This window comes from Tetrahymena thermophila (genome assembly GCF_000189635.1).
Source record: "Tetrahymena thermophila SB210 genomic scaffold scf_8254528, whole genome shotgun sequence".
Taxonomy (NCBI): domain Eukaryota; phylum Ciliophora; class Oligohymenophorea; order Hymenostomatida; family Tetrahymenidae; genus Tetrahymena; species Tetrahymena thermophila.
This window is the reverse complement of record NW_002476302.1, coordinates 340,623-355,105: the sequence shown is the minus strand read 5'-3', so window position 1 is coordinate 355,105 and position 14,483 is coordinate 340,623. Positions and strand designations below refer to the sequence as shown.

The window sequence follows — 14,483 nt, the reverse complement described above, 5'->3', positions numbered from 1 at the left end:
TTATTATTATTATTCTAAGAATTATTTTAATAAATTTAAAATAACTGCAACAAAAAAACAATAAGAAATTCATTAAGTTTTTATCTATCTAAACAAATCTATGTTTTTATTATATTGTGTAAATTCATGTAAAATATAATGTAGATAAAATGTTATAATAGCTATGAATGAGTTGTAAAAGGGAATTAATAGAGTACACTTTTTGCTTACATCGAATTTAAGCATAAAAAATAAATAAAAAATAATGATTATTTTTCAAAATATAGAATAGATAAATAAGTTTCTTTACTTCATATACTTAAAAAAAATAATTTCAGATTATTACAAATTTATTTTGCAAAGCTAGAAATTAGATTAAATTTTTATTTTAATTTATAATAAAAAAAGATATTTTAGAATCAAACAAATAATACCAAAAATAAATAATTTGTTTTTAATTAACATTTTTAATTCAGAAGTTGATAAAATAATATATGAAGGAATTCTTAAAGGGAATATAAGTTCATTTCTTATTTAAATATTAGAATAAACTTAAAAAGAAAATAATTACTATTTTTCAATAAAAAATATTTTAATAAATTTCTATATTTAACAAAAGAATTATTACAAATCATTTAAAATTTAAATTTATATCATAAAGCTAGAAATTAATTATAATTTTAATTAAAATAAACAAAGATATTTATATAGAATAGCTTTTTATATATTAATATTGAATCACTTTATTTAAGTAAAGTATTATATTTCTAGTTTTAATTAACAAATAATACCATAAATAAATAAATAAGTTGTTTTTAATTAACTTAAATAAGTTTTTACTTAATAATTTGAAAAAATACTATATAAGTAATGAAGGAATTCTGAAAAGGAATATTAGTAGAGTTCTTAATTACATACATATAAACTAAGCTAAAAAAGAAAATTTTTATTATTTTTAAATAATGATTTTTTGTTTTTCATATTCTTAATAAAAATAATTTCACAACAATTTATAAAACAAAATTAGTAATCAAATAAAATTAAAATTTTTGAATTTATACAAAAAAAAAGATAATTAAGTATATTGATTTACTATATTAGTAAGATTTAAATACTTCAACCATTTTTATTTATATTTATAGTTTTAATCAACAAATAATTTCATAAATAAATGCGTTTTTTAATTAACTTAAAAAAGGATTTTAATTCAAAATTTTATTTATTATGTTAATACCATACATATTATTTAAAAACATGAAGGATGATTTTTAAGGGTAAAGATATTTTGAAGAATAGAAAAGTACTAAAATATATATATGATAATAATTTTGTTACGGATAAAAGTGTTATTATATAATAATTACTTAAATTTAAAACTAAGGAGTATTTTTATTAATTTTATTATTTGCTATTTTTTATTAATTTTTCATTTATTAATTAGAGGTTGATTTAGATTACTTTCTGTAGTTATTTCGTTATTTAGAGATTTCTTCTCTTCTTCAATTTTAGTTGGAACTTCATCTCTAATACGACTTACCATTTATGATTTTAAAGCAGCAGAATTTATATCGTTTCTTTTGATAAGAATTTAAATTATTATAAAATGGTATTTTAATAATAAATTGATTACCTTTAATAAGTGAAATCATTATATGAATCTTTGATAGTTTTACCACAATATGGTGTGTCCTTTACAGTTTCAGTTGTAAATTACTTTTTATTTTAGGAATAAATTGTAAATTAGATAAATTTTTTATTAAAAATAAATTCAAAAATTAAATCAATTTATAAATTATTTACTTTTGAAAAATGGCTTAAGTCATACTTGCTTGAAAGTTTAGGCTTGTATGGAGGTGGAATTTCTTTTTTATATAGCTTATCCCAATTTATACTTGCATAAAATTCATGCTCTTTAATTTCTTAAATTCCTTTGAATCCTAATCTTAATTCAGGCTATTTGATAGGAAAAATTTATGAATTTAATAGTATTGGAAATTATTTAGCTTACATTTATATTTAATAAACCTGATAACAAGGATTTAGCTGCTGGAGAGAACCACTCTTTCATTTCTATAGGCTTCAAAAATCTATCTTTAAACATCTGCTTTTAATTTTTGTTATAGAATGGAGGAGCACCAGTTAGCATTTCGTAGATGATAGCTCCCAAACTCCACCAATCAACCATTTTTGTGTGGCCATTATCTTAATTAAATATAAAAATACATTTTTATCTAGCAATATTAAAACTTGAATTTACTTAATAGTATCTCTGGAGCCAAATATTCAGGTGTACCACATAAACTATTAGTTCTCTCGTGATCTAATTTAGATTTAAAATAATTGTTAAAAAAATCATTTAATATTGCTAATTCATTCTTTCTGATAGAGTTGCTTGCTTGCTTATTTTAGAAGCAATATTAGAAAGGAAAACAGATTTATATTTTTGTATTTAACTTATAATAAATTTTTACCTTTTACTCCCTTTTTAGAAAGCCCAAAATCTGCCAAACGCAAATGGCCTTTGTGATCTATTAAAATATTTTCGGGTTTTAAATCTCTATAGATGATATTATTGCTGTGGAGAGCTTCTATACCTAAAATGATTTCAGCTGAGTAGTAAGCGGCTTTTTCTTCTGTGAAAATAGGAGATCTTCTGAGATGGTAAAACAATTCTCCGCCAATCATAAAATCCATAACTATATAGAGCTTATCAGCTGTTTAGAAGGCATAATGAAGCTTTACAATAAATGGTGAGTTCATCTTAACCAAAATATCTCTTTCTTGCTATGTATTAAACTTCTGATTTGTATATTAAATGTAGTCTTTTTTCAAGATTTTCATGGCATAAAGTTCCTCTATTAAATTTTTAGAAATAATAAGATTAGATGAGATATTTATTCTCATAAAATAAGCTCTAAATGCCTATGTGGGTTTCATCAAATAAAAATCAATTTACTTGTATCCTTTTTTTCAACTAAAACTACTTTACCGAAAGACCCCTTTCCTAATACCTAAAATTTATAAAAAGAATATTATCACTATTATTTGGAAATAGAAGTTTGGCTTTTTTTTGATAAGTACATGTATGCCGAAAGTCTTAATAACTAGATAATAATATTTGCAAACTAAATAAATAATAAATAACAAAATCATTGGAAAAACAAGCATTTATAAATTAATATAGTCTTTTGTTTTTATATTGCTATTTATCTAGTTTTTGAAAATTTACATTAATTTATATATAGAGGAAATGTTTTTGTGGGTATTTGTAAAGTCGAATCAAACCAATAAAAAGACTTTAGTAAGAATAATCAAATTAAATTATGAAAAAATAAAATTGAATATTAATTACTTGTTTTAGCTAAAAGTCTTTTACGGAAATTTTTTTATTTTTTTTACGTGACATAATGCAAACGGGTTCTGCTTCCTCATCTTCTTAGGAATGACGAACTCCATTATCGGTTTGCAATTACCCATCTGAAGCAAGAGTTTTATTGGTTTTTTTGTTGCCATTAATACTCTAGTCTTCATCAATTTATCTTTGAATCTTATTTTTGCTAGCTTCACTTGGACAAACGTTTCCCATTTAGTTATTTATTCGAATATTTATGTAGAGATTTTGTAAACGATGTTTAGTTAATAAATGATTTTTTATGAGCTTAAGGTTGAGATTAACACAATAAATATGCTGATAATTATGTTTTATAGCAAATTCTTCTTTCCTATTAGTTATTTATATAGTCTGATTTTGTAAGGATAACTATAATTAATTTTTTTTAGATTTTAATAATTATTAAGATTAATAGATCCAAATAAATTCACCTAAAAGCAGCTTTTGTGCTGAAAAATCTAATAACTAAATCTTTAATTTGTTGTAATTAATATTATTTGTTTGTTTTTTTTAAGTTTGAATGATGCATCCATCCATCCCCTAATACTTTGGTATTACTTTTGTTAATTTTTTTTCTCAATTGCAATCACTAATATAATTAAGTGATGGTATTTGAGTTTTACAAATTTCATTTGATTTCTATTTTTTTGTTCTAATTAAGATATAAGCATACAAATATGCATGTATTCATCCATATTTTAACAAAAAATAATAACCAAAATAATTCATATCATATTGATATTAACAATCAAATAAGTAAATAAATATATTTCTTTCATTTTAATTTGAATGTTTCCATAAGCACTCATTTTTATAAATTTACTTTGTTACCTCTTAACGAATTACAACCAGTAATATAACCAAATCTTCAATATAAATAAACTCATTCACCTAGTTGAATTCTTTGTTTTACCATACTAGGAATCCTTACAGTAAAAGTTCAAGATATTCAATTTGGTAGAAAAATTGTATCGATCTTATCTATTACATAGATTTTTATATTAACTTACATAATATAAGAATTAAAAAATTTATGAACGCTTGTAAAATAGTTTAAAAATACAATTAAAAAAGCGAGTTCAATTATAAAGGAAGCTTAATAAATATAATACGAAGATTTAAATTTTTACTTTTTTAGAATGTAAGATCATTTTTTATTTCACATATTTCGATCAAGTAAATTTCATTTTTGGAAATAAATAAATGTAAGAAAATATTGATTTCTAATTGAAATAGGGTTTCTTATAAATATGGAGTTAAGTTAAGCTCATAATAATAGTTAAGTTTTTAAAATTTTTTATCGAATAATATATTAAGTAAGCGAAATTTCATTACTTGCTTAACTCTTAAAGAATCTCTAAATTTATAATTTGCAAATAAATAAACAAGTAAATTTAAGTCTCCAATCCCCTACCAGAAAAAAAATATTTGTTTCAAATATTTTAATTTTTATTTTAAAATTAGTATCCTAGAAAGTTGATAAGTTAAAAATAGTAAAGCCTAAATGATGTTAGTGACTATTTTAGGAGAATATTTAAATAGATGAATTAATCATAATTTGTAATAAATTCTAAGCTCTAATATATAATTTAGAGATTGAAAAATTATAAATTTATATCAACAAATTAAGAATTGATGAATAGATAATTTTATACACGTTTTTATCTAAATAAATAAAAATACAATATTTATTTTTTGAATTATTAGAATGCATTTAGATGAAAATTATAATTTAGTTGGTTTCTATTTTATCTATAAAACTTAATCTCTATTTTTATCAAGATTATTAGAAGGATTTAGGAGCGGTAGCTGGTTGAATAATGTTTCCTGCCTTTGTTTTTATTTTGGGTTTGATTAAGTTGACATGACTACGCATAGTTGTCCATTCTGAACCTATTTTTTGTTTAATATTATGAATATTTTAATTTACAGATTCAAGAAAAAATTAATTAATTTTGGATAATCTTTTACAATAAAAAGGTCAAAATAATATAAAATTACTAAGATTTTTTCATTTAATTAATTTTATTACTCTCTTTTAACATCAAAATTAAATTATCTCATTTTTTAGTTATATTTTTTATGTAAATCGTATTTAAAAATACAAAAAAGTTTTAAATTAATTCTAAAATTAACTCATAAAATATTTTATAGAGAGCCAACGTTTATTATTTTGTAAAAAACCCTTGTTTTAGTTTTAATTTGGCTCTTCTAAAAACATATTTTTTTTTTGGATCTATCCCAAAAGTAATTAAAAGGATCAAATTAACAACTTAGTTAGAAATAAACTGGTTTAATTACATCAAACGAGAGGTAAAAATTGGTTGTTTAATTTTAATTTTTTTCTTAGTAATAAGAGTGGAGTAAAAATAATCAAATAGAGATTTATAATGAATCAATTTAAACAGAAAATAAAAAATTGATAATTTACCTATTGGTGCATTGTGTAAGTATTCGAATTGTTCTTTGTTTTTGTATGGGTGAGGAAGTTCTTTGACTAAATGCTAAGTAAATAATTTATTTCTCTTTTCGTTCAATATAACATTATCCATGCTGCCATCGGCTCTCTACTTTTTGAGTAAATTTATTTTAGCAGCCTTTTGTCTTGCTAATTCTTCTGCAGTAGGTAAATTCTTTTATTCAATACCTTATCCAACCCAATGTCCCCAACCTATTTTTTGTTTTTAATTAAATCATGCTTTAAAAGATAAAAATATTTAAAAGGTTTGTATACCTTATAAAGGCTTTTTCTCTTATGGTAAGTCTTTTTCGTAATCTTCATACTTTTCTGCCAAAAACTATTACTCATTCTAAAATTTGAATTTAATAAGATTCAATGATTTAATAAAATTAGTTTACATCATCATCTACTAAAACATTAAAATTAGATAAATCCTTGTAGATTTCTTCTTTGTTTTCTATGTTGAATGCTTCAAGTTCCTTTTTACTGAACTCTGTTTATGCATTTTTTTTGAATTTTTCTTTCAATTTATTAACGTTCAAACCATCAGTCAAATTTTCTTCATTAATTGTTGTTGCTGCTACTTTTTTTGATGCTTCTTTGAGTTTTTCTTATATAGTAGATTATTGAGATATTTCTTATTTCTTATTATTTGTTCCGTTTTATGAAATACTCTTAGATTATTCATTTTCAATTTCCTATTCGTTTTCTTCTTATTCCTTTTAAGATTTAATATGATCCTTTACAATGTCGAGAGCATTCAATCTTTTCTTTTTTTTAGCTTATTTCATTTCCTCCATCTCGATTTCTAATTCTGTTTACTTCTCTTCAGGTTCAGATTTTTTGTAAATTTTTCTTCCTGTGAATTCTTCTTCCTTTTCTAAAATTTCCTAATCAGCTTTTCTCTTTGCATTCAACTTATCTGCTTTTTTCTTTTATCCTTCTTCATCATCGCTTTCAATTAAATCATCTTCTGACAAAATCTCTTTACTAAAATATAAAAAAGATTTGAATTAACAACAAACAATTAATATAAAATAAATATTACTCAAAAGCATCAGGATCTTACAATTAAGCAATGATTTTACGAGCTTCATCTCTATGTTGATTCTTTTTTTAATTATGAAGATCATCAATGAATTTAATACCAGTTAGCTCTTCTTGCTATTCATCATCATCCCCTCCTTTAAGCTCATTTTATAAGTCTTTTATAGCTTGTTCTTTAAACTATATTTATTAAATAAAATTAATAAAAAAATAAAAATTATTCAAAGTTAATTACTTCTTCATCATTGAGTTAGTCATAATCTAAATCATCTGAATTAACTTCTATGTCTTATGTTTTTTTAAGTAAAGCTTATCTCTAATGATTAATATCATTTAATGACTATTAGTAGGTTTTCTTATCACCATACTTCAACATTTATTAAATGTGTTTAGATTTAGTTTTATGTCTCATACCAATTCTTTCTTTGGCTCTTTCTTCTAATAATTCCTATTACTATTACAATCTTGCTTCTTCATCCATGTTTTCATATTCTTTTAATTGAGCTCTGAGTTTTTGTTTCTTTTTAATTCTATGGTAGAGCTTACTCTTAATTTTAGCTACTCTTTTGTTTTTAATTTCTTGTTAGAAGAGTAACATTTTTTGTTTATTCATTTCATTAATTCTTCTTTTAGCTTCCTAAGGATCTAATTTTTCTAATAATTCTATCTCCTTAGCTTTAATCTACTTTTCAGTCTTAAGATTTAATTGTTATAATTTTTATTCAATGCTCATGGCAATTTTATTTCTTTTTAATTCATCTCCAGAAATTGCATTTCTATTATTAATAAAATATTTTTATAAATTCAATCTTTTAAGGATATGTAAGTGTTTGCTATAAACAGCTCTATAAAAAACTTAATATCTATTAATTTAATCAATGTATAAATCCTTTACATTCTCAAATTATCTTAAGTCTTTTGTGTAAAATCTAAATGATCAGCCTCTCTAGCCCTTTTAATAATAGGAATCCATTTAGCTACATCATCTTAAACAATTTTATAATTAATTTTTCTTTCAGCTCTCTCCTATTTGACGAAAGACTCTGGCTCATGAAGAAGTTTCTATACAAATTATGTATAAATAGAATTAATAAACTTTTAAACATTTAGAATCAAAAGGAATAAAAATGAAAACTTAATTCAAAACTCACAAAATTTAATGAAAATATCAATTACACTTCTTTTTTCAAGATCCTCTAATTATTTTTTTAAATTTTATGCATTCTCTTGTTCATCATTTCCTTATATTTTAGAAAGAAGACCTGAGATTGTTAAAACCTCTTCGGGCTTCTACTATTCTTATTAATTCTTTTTTTAGGATGCAATGAGATCTTCTACTTTCTTTTATTTTTCATCAACCTTCTCCTCACCAAGCTTGATGTCAATAGCTTGTAATAGCTTTTTATACTTCTCTTCTTTATCCTACTTTTTAATTTTCTTTTTATCAGCCATGGTTAATAGCAATCTACTTAAAATAATATAGTTGTGCTTATAAAATAAATTCTTGTTTGTTTTATTTTTGATTGAATATCAAATCTATACAAATATGCATATGTAGCAAGTAGTAATAATAGTCATTTGCATGCTTAATTAAATTTAATATTGATTTAGATACTTTTAATTCTAATAGTTAATTAATTAATTAAAAAACACAAAGAAAACATGCATTTTTACATGGTTTTTGTAATAAATTCAATGAAAATTTGATAAAATATTCATTCATTCATAAATTATCTTCAAAATTAACCTAAATTAATTTAAGCTTTTTAACAATCACTTTTTGTAAATTTTTTTCAGCTATTAATTTGTAAATATTTTTTGAACAATTTAATATTATCACAAATCATCATAGATGCTTATTAATTTTAATTTTAGTTAATTCTAAGATTGTTTGTTAGTGCTAAAAAAATTTGATTTAAACTGCATATAAAAAATAAAAACTAAAATATTTTATCATTTAGGATAAAATTAGCTTGATATTCTGTTATTATTTTAAGCGTAATGAGTGATCACAATGCCACACATAATTTTTAGGCTAATTTATAAGTTTAAAAGAGCTAAGATTATATGCAGAATCTTGATGATGTGAATGTTAACTAGATATAATAAAATATGCACAAGAATCATGATTTCAGCTTAGATGATTAATTTTAGCATCTAGGAAATTATGAAGAATAAAATATAATCGATTTCTAAGATAATTTTGGAAATTTGCTATAAGACCATGAGAATAACTGGTTTTAAAATTATAAAAATTCAAACGATTCAGATGAAATATACTTTCACAATGTCTTGAATAATAAATCTTAGGCAATAGAAAAAAATTATTATTAATAATCTAATTAAAATAATTTGCAAGAAGAAGAAGAAGAAATAGCTGCAAAATAAAAGTAAATTTTTTTAAAATTAATTTTGATTTAAAAATAATTTTATATTAAGTATTTAAAATGTAGGAAATACTAAGAGCCATGAAGAATAGTAGTAGACACAAAGATATAGTTTAAAGGACATATAAGAGTATATTTTAAATAATCCTGAGTATAGCAAAAAATATAAAAAGAAAATTGCTTGTCCTTAATGCGTTAAGGCTAATCTCCAAGCATTCGAAATTAACAAAGAAGAGTCTCTATTTATGTGCACGAACGTTAATGTAATTTTATTAATTCAAATTTTTTGAATAAATATAAGCTTAAAAAACATTAATTACAACCAGCGCCAAGCTTTATATTTGTATATTTTGAAAATATTATTTCAAAAATGAAAAATTATGAAGAGAATTTTTGAATTGATAAACTAATCACAAGTAGAAATTTATTATAATAAATTATAAAAAAATAGTAATTTTAGATATAAAACTTAGATTAGATTTGATTGGGGGTTTTCAATATTTAATTTGAATTTATTATTAGATAGAATTTATTGGCATTTTATGAAATATTATTTAATAGTAATAATGCAATAAATATAGTTATATTTCATTTTAAATCAATTATTTATGCTTACTGAATTATTTATTTATTTCTTCAATGTTAATTATTTCTTATTTATATATAGTGTAGTTTCCCATTCGAGAGCAATGAGTTACATCTCCTAACGTTCTAAACTAAATTCAAAAAAAGAGTATTTACTAAGATAAAAAATTACATACAAACAAAATACGATCCTTCTATAGAAATATACTTTGATGAGGAAGATGTCAGTGCAGTAATTAAGTAATTAGAACAGTATTAAGAAAAATGAATATTACATAAAATTTATCCTGTTCTATGTATAGTATTTTTTAATAAAATTTCAGGTAAAAAAGGTTGATCTTAAAAAATTCATGCTTATTCTTATTTTAAGACTTTTATGAAAAAATATGCTTGATAAGTATTAATGAAGTGATACTCATTTTAGTAATATTATTAAACATCTATTATAAGACTATTATAATTCAAATATTTAAATCAAATTACATGGAATTTAATTTTATTTCAATACGTTGAATTTATTTATTGTTTATTTTATAATATTTGCTTTAAGACATATCTTCTAAATTAATCCTTAATTTACATGAATGCTATTGTCTATACTAAAAATCATATAGCTATTACAAATAATTGGATTTTAAATTGTATTAAGTAATGTATATTTTTCTTCCAACTTATGGGGCAATCATTTAAAAGAAAAATGTTTTTGTTCTGCTTAATTTTAGCTTTATATTTATTTGAAGATCACTAAAAGATTGGTGGTTATCCTGCAAGTATGTTTCGTCATACTTCATAGACTTAATTGAAAATTTTGCAATATTAATAGTAAACGAATCGAAACAAAATATTTAAGTTTGATAACTTTTATTATCTATTTTGATCATGAATAGTAATATCATAAAAGTAAAGAATAATATTTGATATTTACTCACAAATATCAATCAATATATTTAAATCCAACACTTAAATAATAGATTTATTATAGAAATTATCAGATTAAATTTTTAAATTACTATTTACTAAGATTTAACATTTTCACTTATATTTTTTTTGATTATGCGTTAAGAGAATTAGAAGATATTCATTTATAATTCTGGCTTATAAATCAATACAATTAAATAGATAGAATCTTGTCTATTTTATTACTGTATTACGAAGTTGTTAACAACTGAAATTGTAAATTTTAAAAAATTAAAGATTAAGGTTAGATTACAATCAATCAAACATAGTGCTTGAATCTAATATTTAAATTAATTAATAGAATAAGGGCTAATTGCATATGTTGGTGCGAATATTTTGCTTGTTTTCTGGTATAGAATATTTTTAAACTTAGAAATTCTATGTAAAAACGCACTTCTTATCCTCTTTCTGCACAGTAATAATTTATATTTTATTTTTTATTGAGTAGGTAGAACGCATAGAAAAACAGAATAGCTGGTAGGTATTTTTGGAGTTAATTTCGAAGCTCTTAATAACCTAACTAATATTTTATGCAAAGATTTTTAAATTTCACTGCATAATTTGTGAATATTAAAAAGTGATTATCAAGTAATTATAAAGATAATAATATCAAAAAATTTAGAAAAAAATTTTAAATAAAAGAATGAGTCAATAAAAAGTTATTGCACAATAAATGAGCTTACGCAAGTAAGTAATGGCCAAATCTAAAACTTTATTTTAAGCAGAAAAGGCTATTTTAGACTAGGAAAAAGTTAGCGATCAGCTAGCTTCATGGGAAGAAGCTGTTGCTTATAGAAACAAATTTAGTGTAATGAAAAACAATGGGGGTTCTTATGAAGAATACAGTCTTAATTGCGATCTATCTGAGCTTGCTTAATATGGACCAGGATTACGCTTATTCTTTGAACTTCTTAAATATTCTGCTATAGTTTTTTTATTAATGTCTCTTATTTCTATACCTGCTTTAATAGGTAACATCCAAGGATAAAGCTTAAATAGTATAGAAATGTCTACAAATTCCTTACCTAAACTATCCATATCTAATCAACCAAAACTAAAATTACTTTCCCCTGGAGCAAATGCTAGTGACGCTGATTATTAAGCAGATCAAGTAGAAAATCAGTAGAGGATAGTAGATTTTGTTAGCAACTCTGTAAATTAAAAATTTGAGATTTTATTCTTTTATTCTAATAGTTTGCTTTATTCAAAAATAGGATAGCAGATTAATATAAGTTGCAGTACCAGATATAGTTTACTCAGTTATATTCTTATTATTTATTTTTTGGTTTCATTACCACTCACACCAAATAGCCAAGGAAACTGATCTGAAAAACTCTTTACCATCTAATTATTCAATAGAAGTATCAGGATTTCCTCACACAATTACTGATGAAAAAATTTTATCCAATCATTTCCGTGATAATTTTTCTGTAGATGTATTCGAGTGTAAATTTGCTAGAAACTATTACAATACTCTCTTCTTGCATAAAGAGGAAGCATAGCTTATAGATTTGATAAAACAAGAAAAATCAAGATAATAATTTTTAGGTAAAGATGAAAAGAAAAGTGAGACATTATAAAAATTGGGTAAAAAATTAGCAGACATTTAAGCAGACATTAATTAATAAGTTTAAACTAAGATGAATGGTTCAGTTCTATCTCATAATGAATACCCATCTGTTAAAGCTTTTATAATATTAAACAGCATTGAAGATAAGTAAAAAATATAATAAGAGTACAAAAAAACAAAAGGTTTCTTTGGTTAAAAGCGTGTTAAAGAATTTATGCTATAAAACAAGCATTTACTCAAATTAAACTTCAAACCAGATGAACCATCTAACATTCTTTGGGAAAATCTTGAAGTTAGTTCATGTAAGATATTTTGTTAATTATTTTTAAATGAAATTTAATTATTTTTAAAACTAAATAAAGTTAATAGATTTTTAAGAACTTTGGCTGTTATTATACTTGTAATCATCGTAATGATTATCACTTTTGCTGTTATTATCATTGCCAATATTGCAACTCCTTAGAATACTGAGGATTGTCCAAAATAGTCTATTTCCTTCTCTTAAGCCTCTAAATCTTCACTTTACACATAATGCTACTGTACTAATGTTTCATTTTCTCAAATGACATCCAATAGCGCTTTACAAAACTTATGTTGGGACGTTTGGGTCAAATATGCTACTACATATGCTCTTACTATTGTCACAGGTTTAGTTGTTCTAATTGTTAACTTTCTTCTTAGACTTACAATTTAAGCTCTAGGAAAATTTAATAGATACAAAACAATTACTAAGTACACTACCTCTATGACATCTAAGCTATTCTTAGCTTTTTTTGTTAACACAGCTTTAATTACATTATTTGTAATCAATTAATTTATTTATTATTCTATTCAAATTAATAATTAAATATAATCATTTTAAATTTGACTAAGATTTATAAATATTTTTAAAAAATAGTTGCAAGCAAATATTTATGGTTTTGTGCCAGCAATTACTTTTTCTAAACCTATACCTCCAATTAGTAATTTATAAGATAACAATAAATCGTAGTTTTCTACTGATTTTGACAGATCATGGTACTTATAAGTAGGATCAAAGATTACAGTTACAGTCTTCTTCTTTGTTGTTACTCTGTTTTTATTCTAGTTCTTATATTCCATGATTAGTAAATGCAGACGAGAATCAAAGGTTAAACAACTTGAAGGAAAAGATGTTTAAAGAGTAGCAAACAAAACTATTCTTGGACCAGAATTTCCAATTTCTTTTTACTATGCTTCTACTTTTAATATCATTTTCACAACATTATTTTATTCCTCAGGTATCCCTATAATGCTATTTGCAGGCTTTATTATCTTAACATCATAATATTGGGTTTATAAGTACCTACTTTTAAGAGTATGCAGACGTCCACCAACTTATGATACAGGTTTAAGTAATCGTATGTTATTGATCCTTCCATGGTCTCTTTTGCTTCATTTAGCAGTAGGACTCTACATGTATGGATAGCCTTTAATCTTTCCAAGTTCTTAAAGCTAGTTGGTTTTAAATATGAATCAGACTACAGGAGAAGTTAAAGTTAAAATTAACGATTCAGCTCCTATTGAAAATAGAGCTTTCCATATTCTCTATCTTTTCATATTCCTTCTTATAGTTTTAGGACTTTATATTTTGAACATTTCATATTCTGGATTTTTATAGAGATTTGTTAATATGTGCTGTAAGAGAAGCCATTAAGTAGTTCCTCAGCATTAATTAGTACCTTATAATGAAGAATACTTTAACATAGAAAAAAGAATGTTACCATCATATAATATTAAAGTAAATCAAGATTATAGATATATTATAGAAGCAATTGATTTGGAAAAGAAATTTGATTCTGAAAATTCTCCTAGGGCAAACAGCTCTTCCCCATAATATAAAGAAACAGATAGTATAAATAAAAATATAGATTCAATTATAGAAAATATTTGAAGCATATTCAACAAAATTTTGTATAAAAAATATCAAATATTGTATAAAAATAACTTTCATAATTTATTACATTACATTATATTTCTTCATAATTGTATTCTAATTTAATAATTTTATAAAATATTTTCTTATCTCTACCAACAAGCAATCTTTACAATAAATATATTCAAAATTAAAATTGATTAAAAAATTTA

General features: G+C 22.9%; 4 protein-coding genes across 4 annotated transcripts; 2 read left to right on the top strand and 2 right to left on the bottom strand. All coding sequences in view use genetic code 6, as the record gives it.

Annotated features, from left to right (window-relative positions):
• Window positions 1-1,405: 1,405 nt before the first annotated feature.
• Window positions 1,406-3,565, bottom strand: TTHERM_00637810 (Serine/Threonine kinase domain protein; the record flags this gene model as incomplete). The annotated part of the gene is made up of 8 exons (XM_001032442.2): window positions 1,406-1,553; window positions 1,610-1,692; window positions 1,780-1,932; window positions 1,988-2,181; window positions 2,237-2,299; window positions 2,451-2,834; window positions 2,936-2,990; window positions 3,332-3,565. The coding sequence occupies 8 exons, from the start codon at window positions 3,563-3,565 to the stop codon at window positions 1,406-1,408; spliced, it is 1,314 nt and encodes a 437-aa protein (XP_001032442.2).
• A 1,582-nt stretch (window positions 3,566-5,147) lies between these two features.
• TTHERM_00637800 (Utp14p) lies at window positions 5,148-8,330 on the bottom strand (the record flags this gene model as incomplete). The annotated part of the gene is made up of 8 exons (XM_001032441.1): window positions 5,148-5,263; window positions 5,802-6,041; window positions 6,105-6,180; window positions 6,230-6,821; window positions 6,880-7,058; window positions 7,114-7,654; window positions 7,774-7,940; window positions 8,055-8,330. The coding sequence occupies 8 exons, from the start codon at window positions 8,328-8,330 to the stop codon at window positions 5,148-5,150; spliced, it is 2,187 nt and encodes a 728-aa protein (XP_001032441.1).
• Window positions 8,331-8,879: 549 nt separating this feature from the next.
• Window positions 8,880-10,118, top strand: TTHERM_00637790 (hypothetical protein; the record flags this gene model as incomplete). Its single annotated transcript, XM_001032440.1, has 3 exons — window positions 8,880-9,268; window positions 9,318-9,528; window positions 9,933-10,118. 3 exons carry the CDS (start codon window positions 8,880-8,882, stop codon window positions 10,116-10,118), a joined length of 786 nt encoding a protein of 261 aa, XP_001032440.1.
• A 1,256-nt stretch (window positions 10,119-11,374) lies between these two features.
• TTHERM_00637780 (transmembrane protein, putative) lies at window positions 11,375-14,437 on the top strand. The gene is made up of 4 exons (XM_001032439.3): window positions 11,375-11,960; window positions 12,022-12,679; window positions 12,740-13,179; window positions 13,276-14,437. Exons 1-4 carry the CDS (start codon window positions 11,451-11,453, stop codon window positions 14,287-14,289), a joined length of 2,622 nt encoding a protein of 873 aa, XP_001032439.1. The 5' UTR covers window positions 11,375-11,450; the 3' UTR covers window positions 14,290-14,437.
• The last annotated feature ends 46 nt before the right edge of the window (window positions 14,438-14,483 follow it).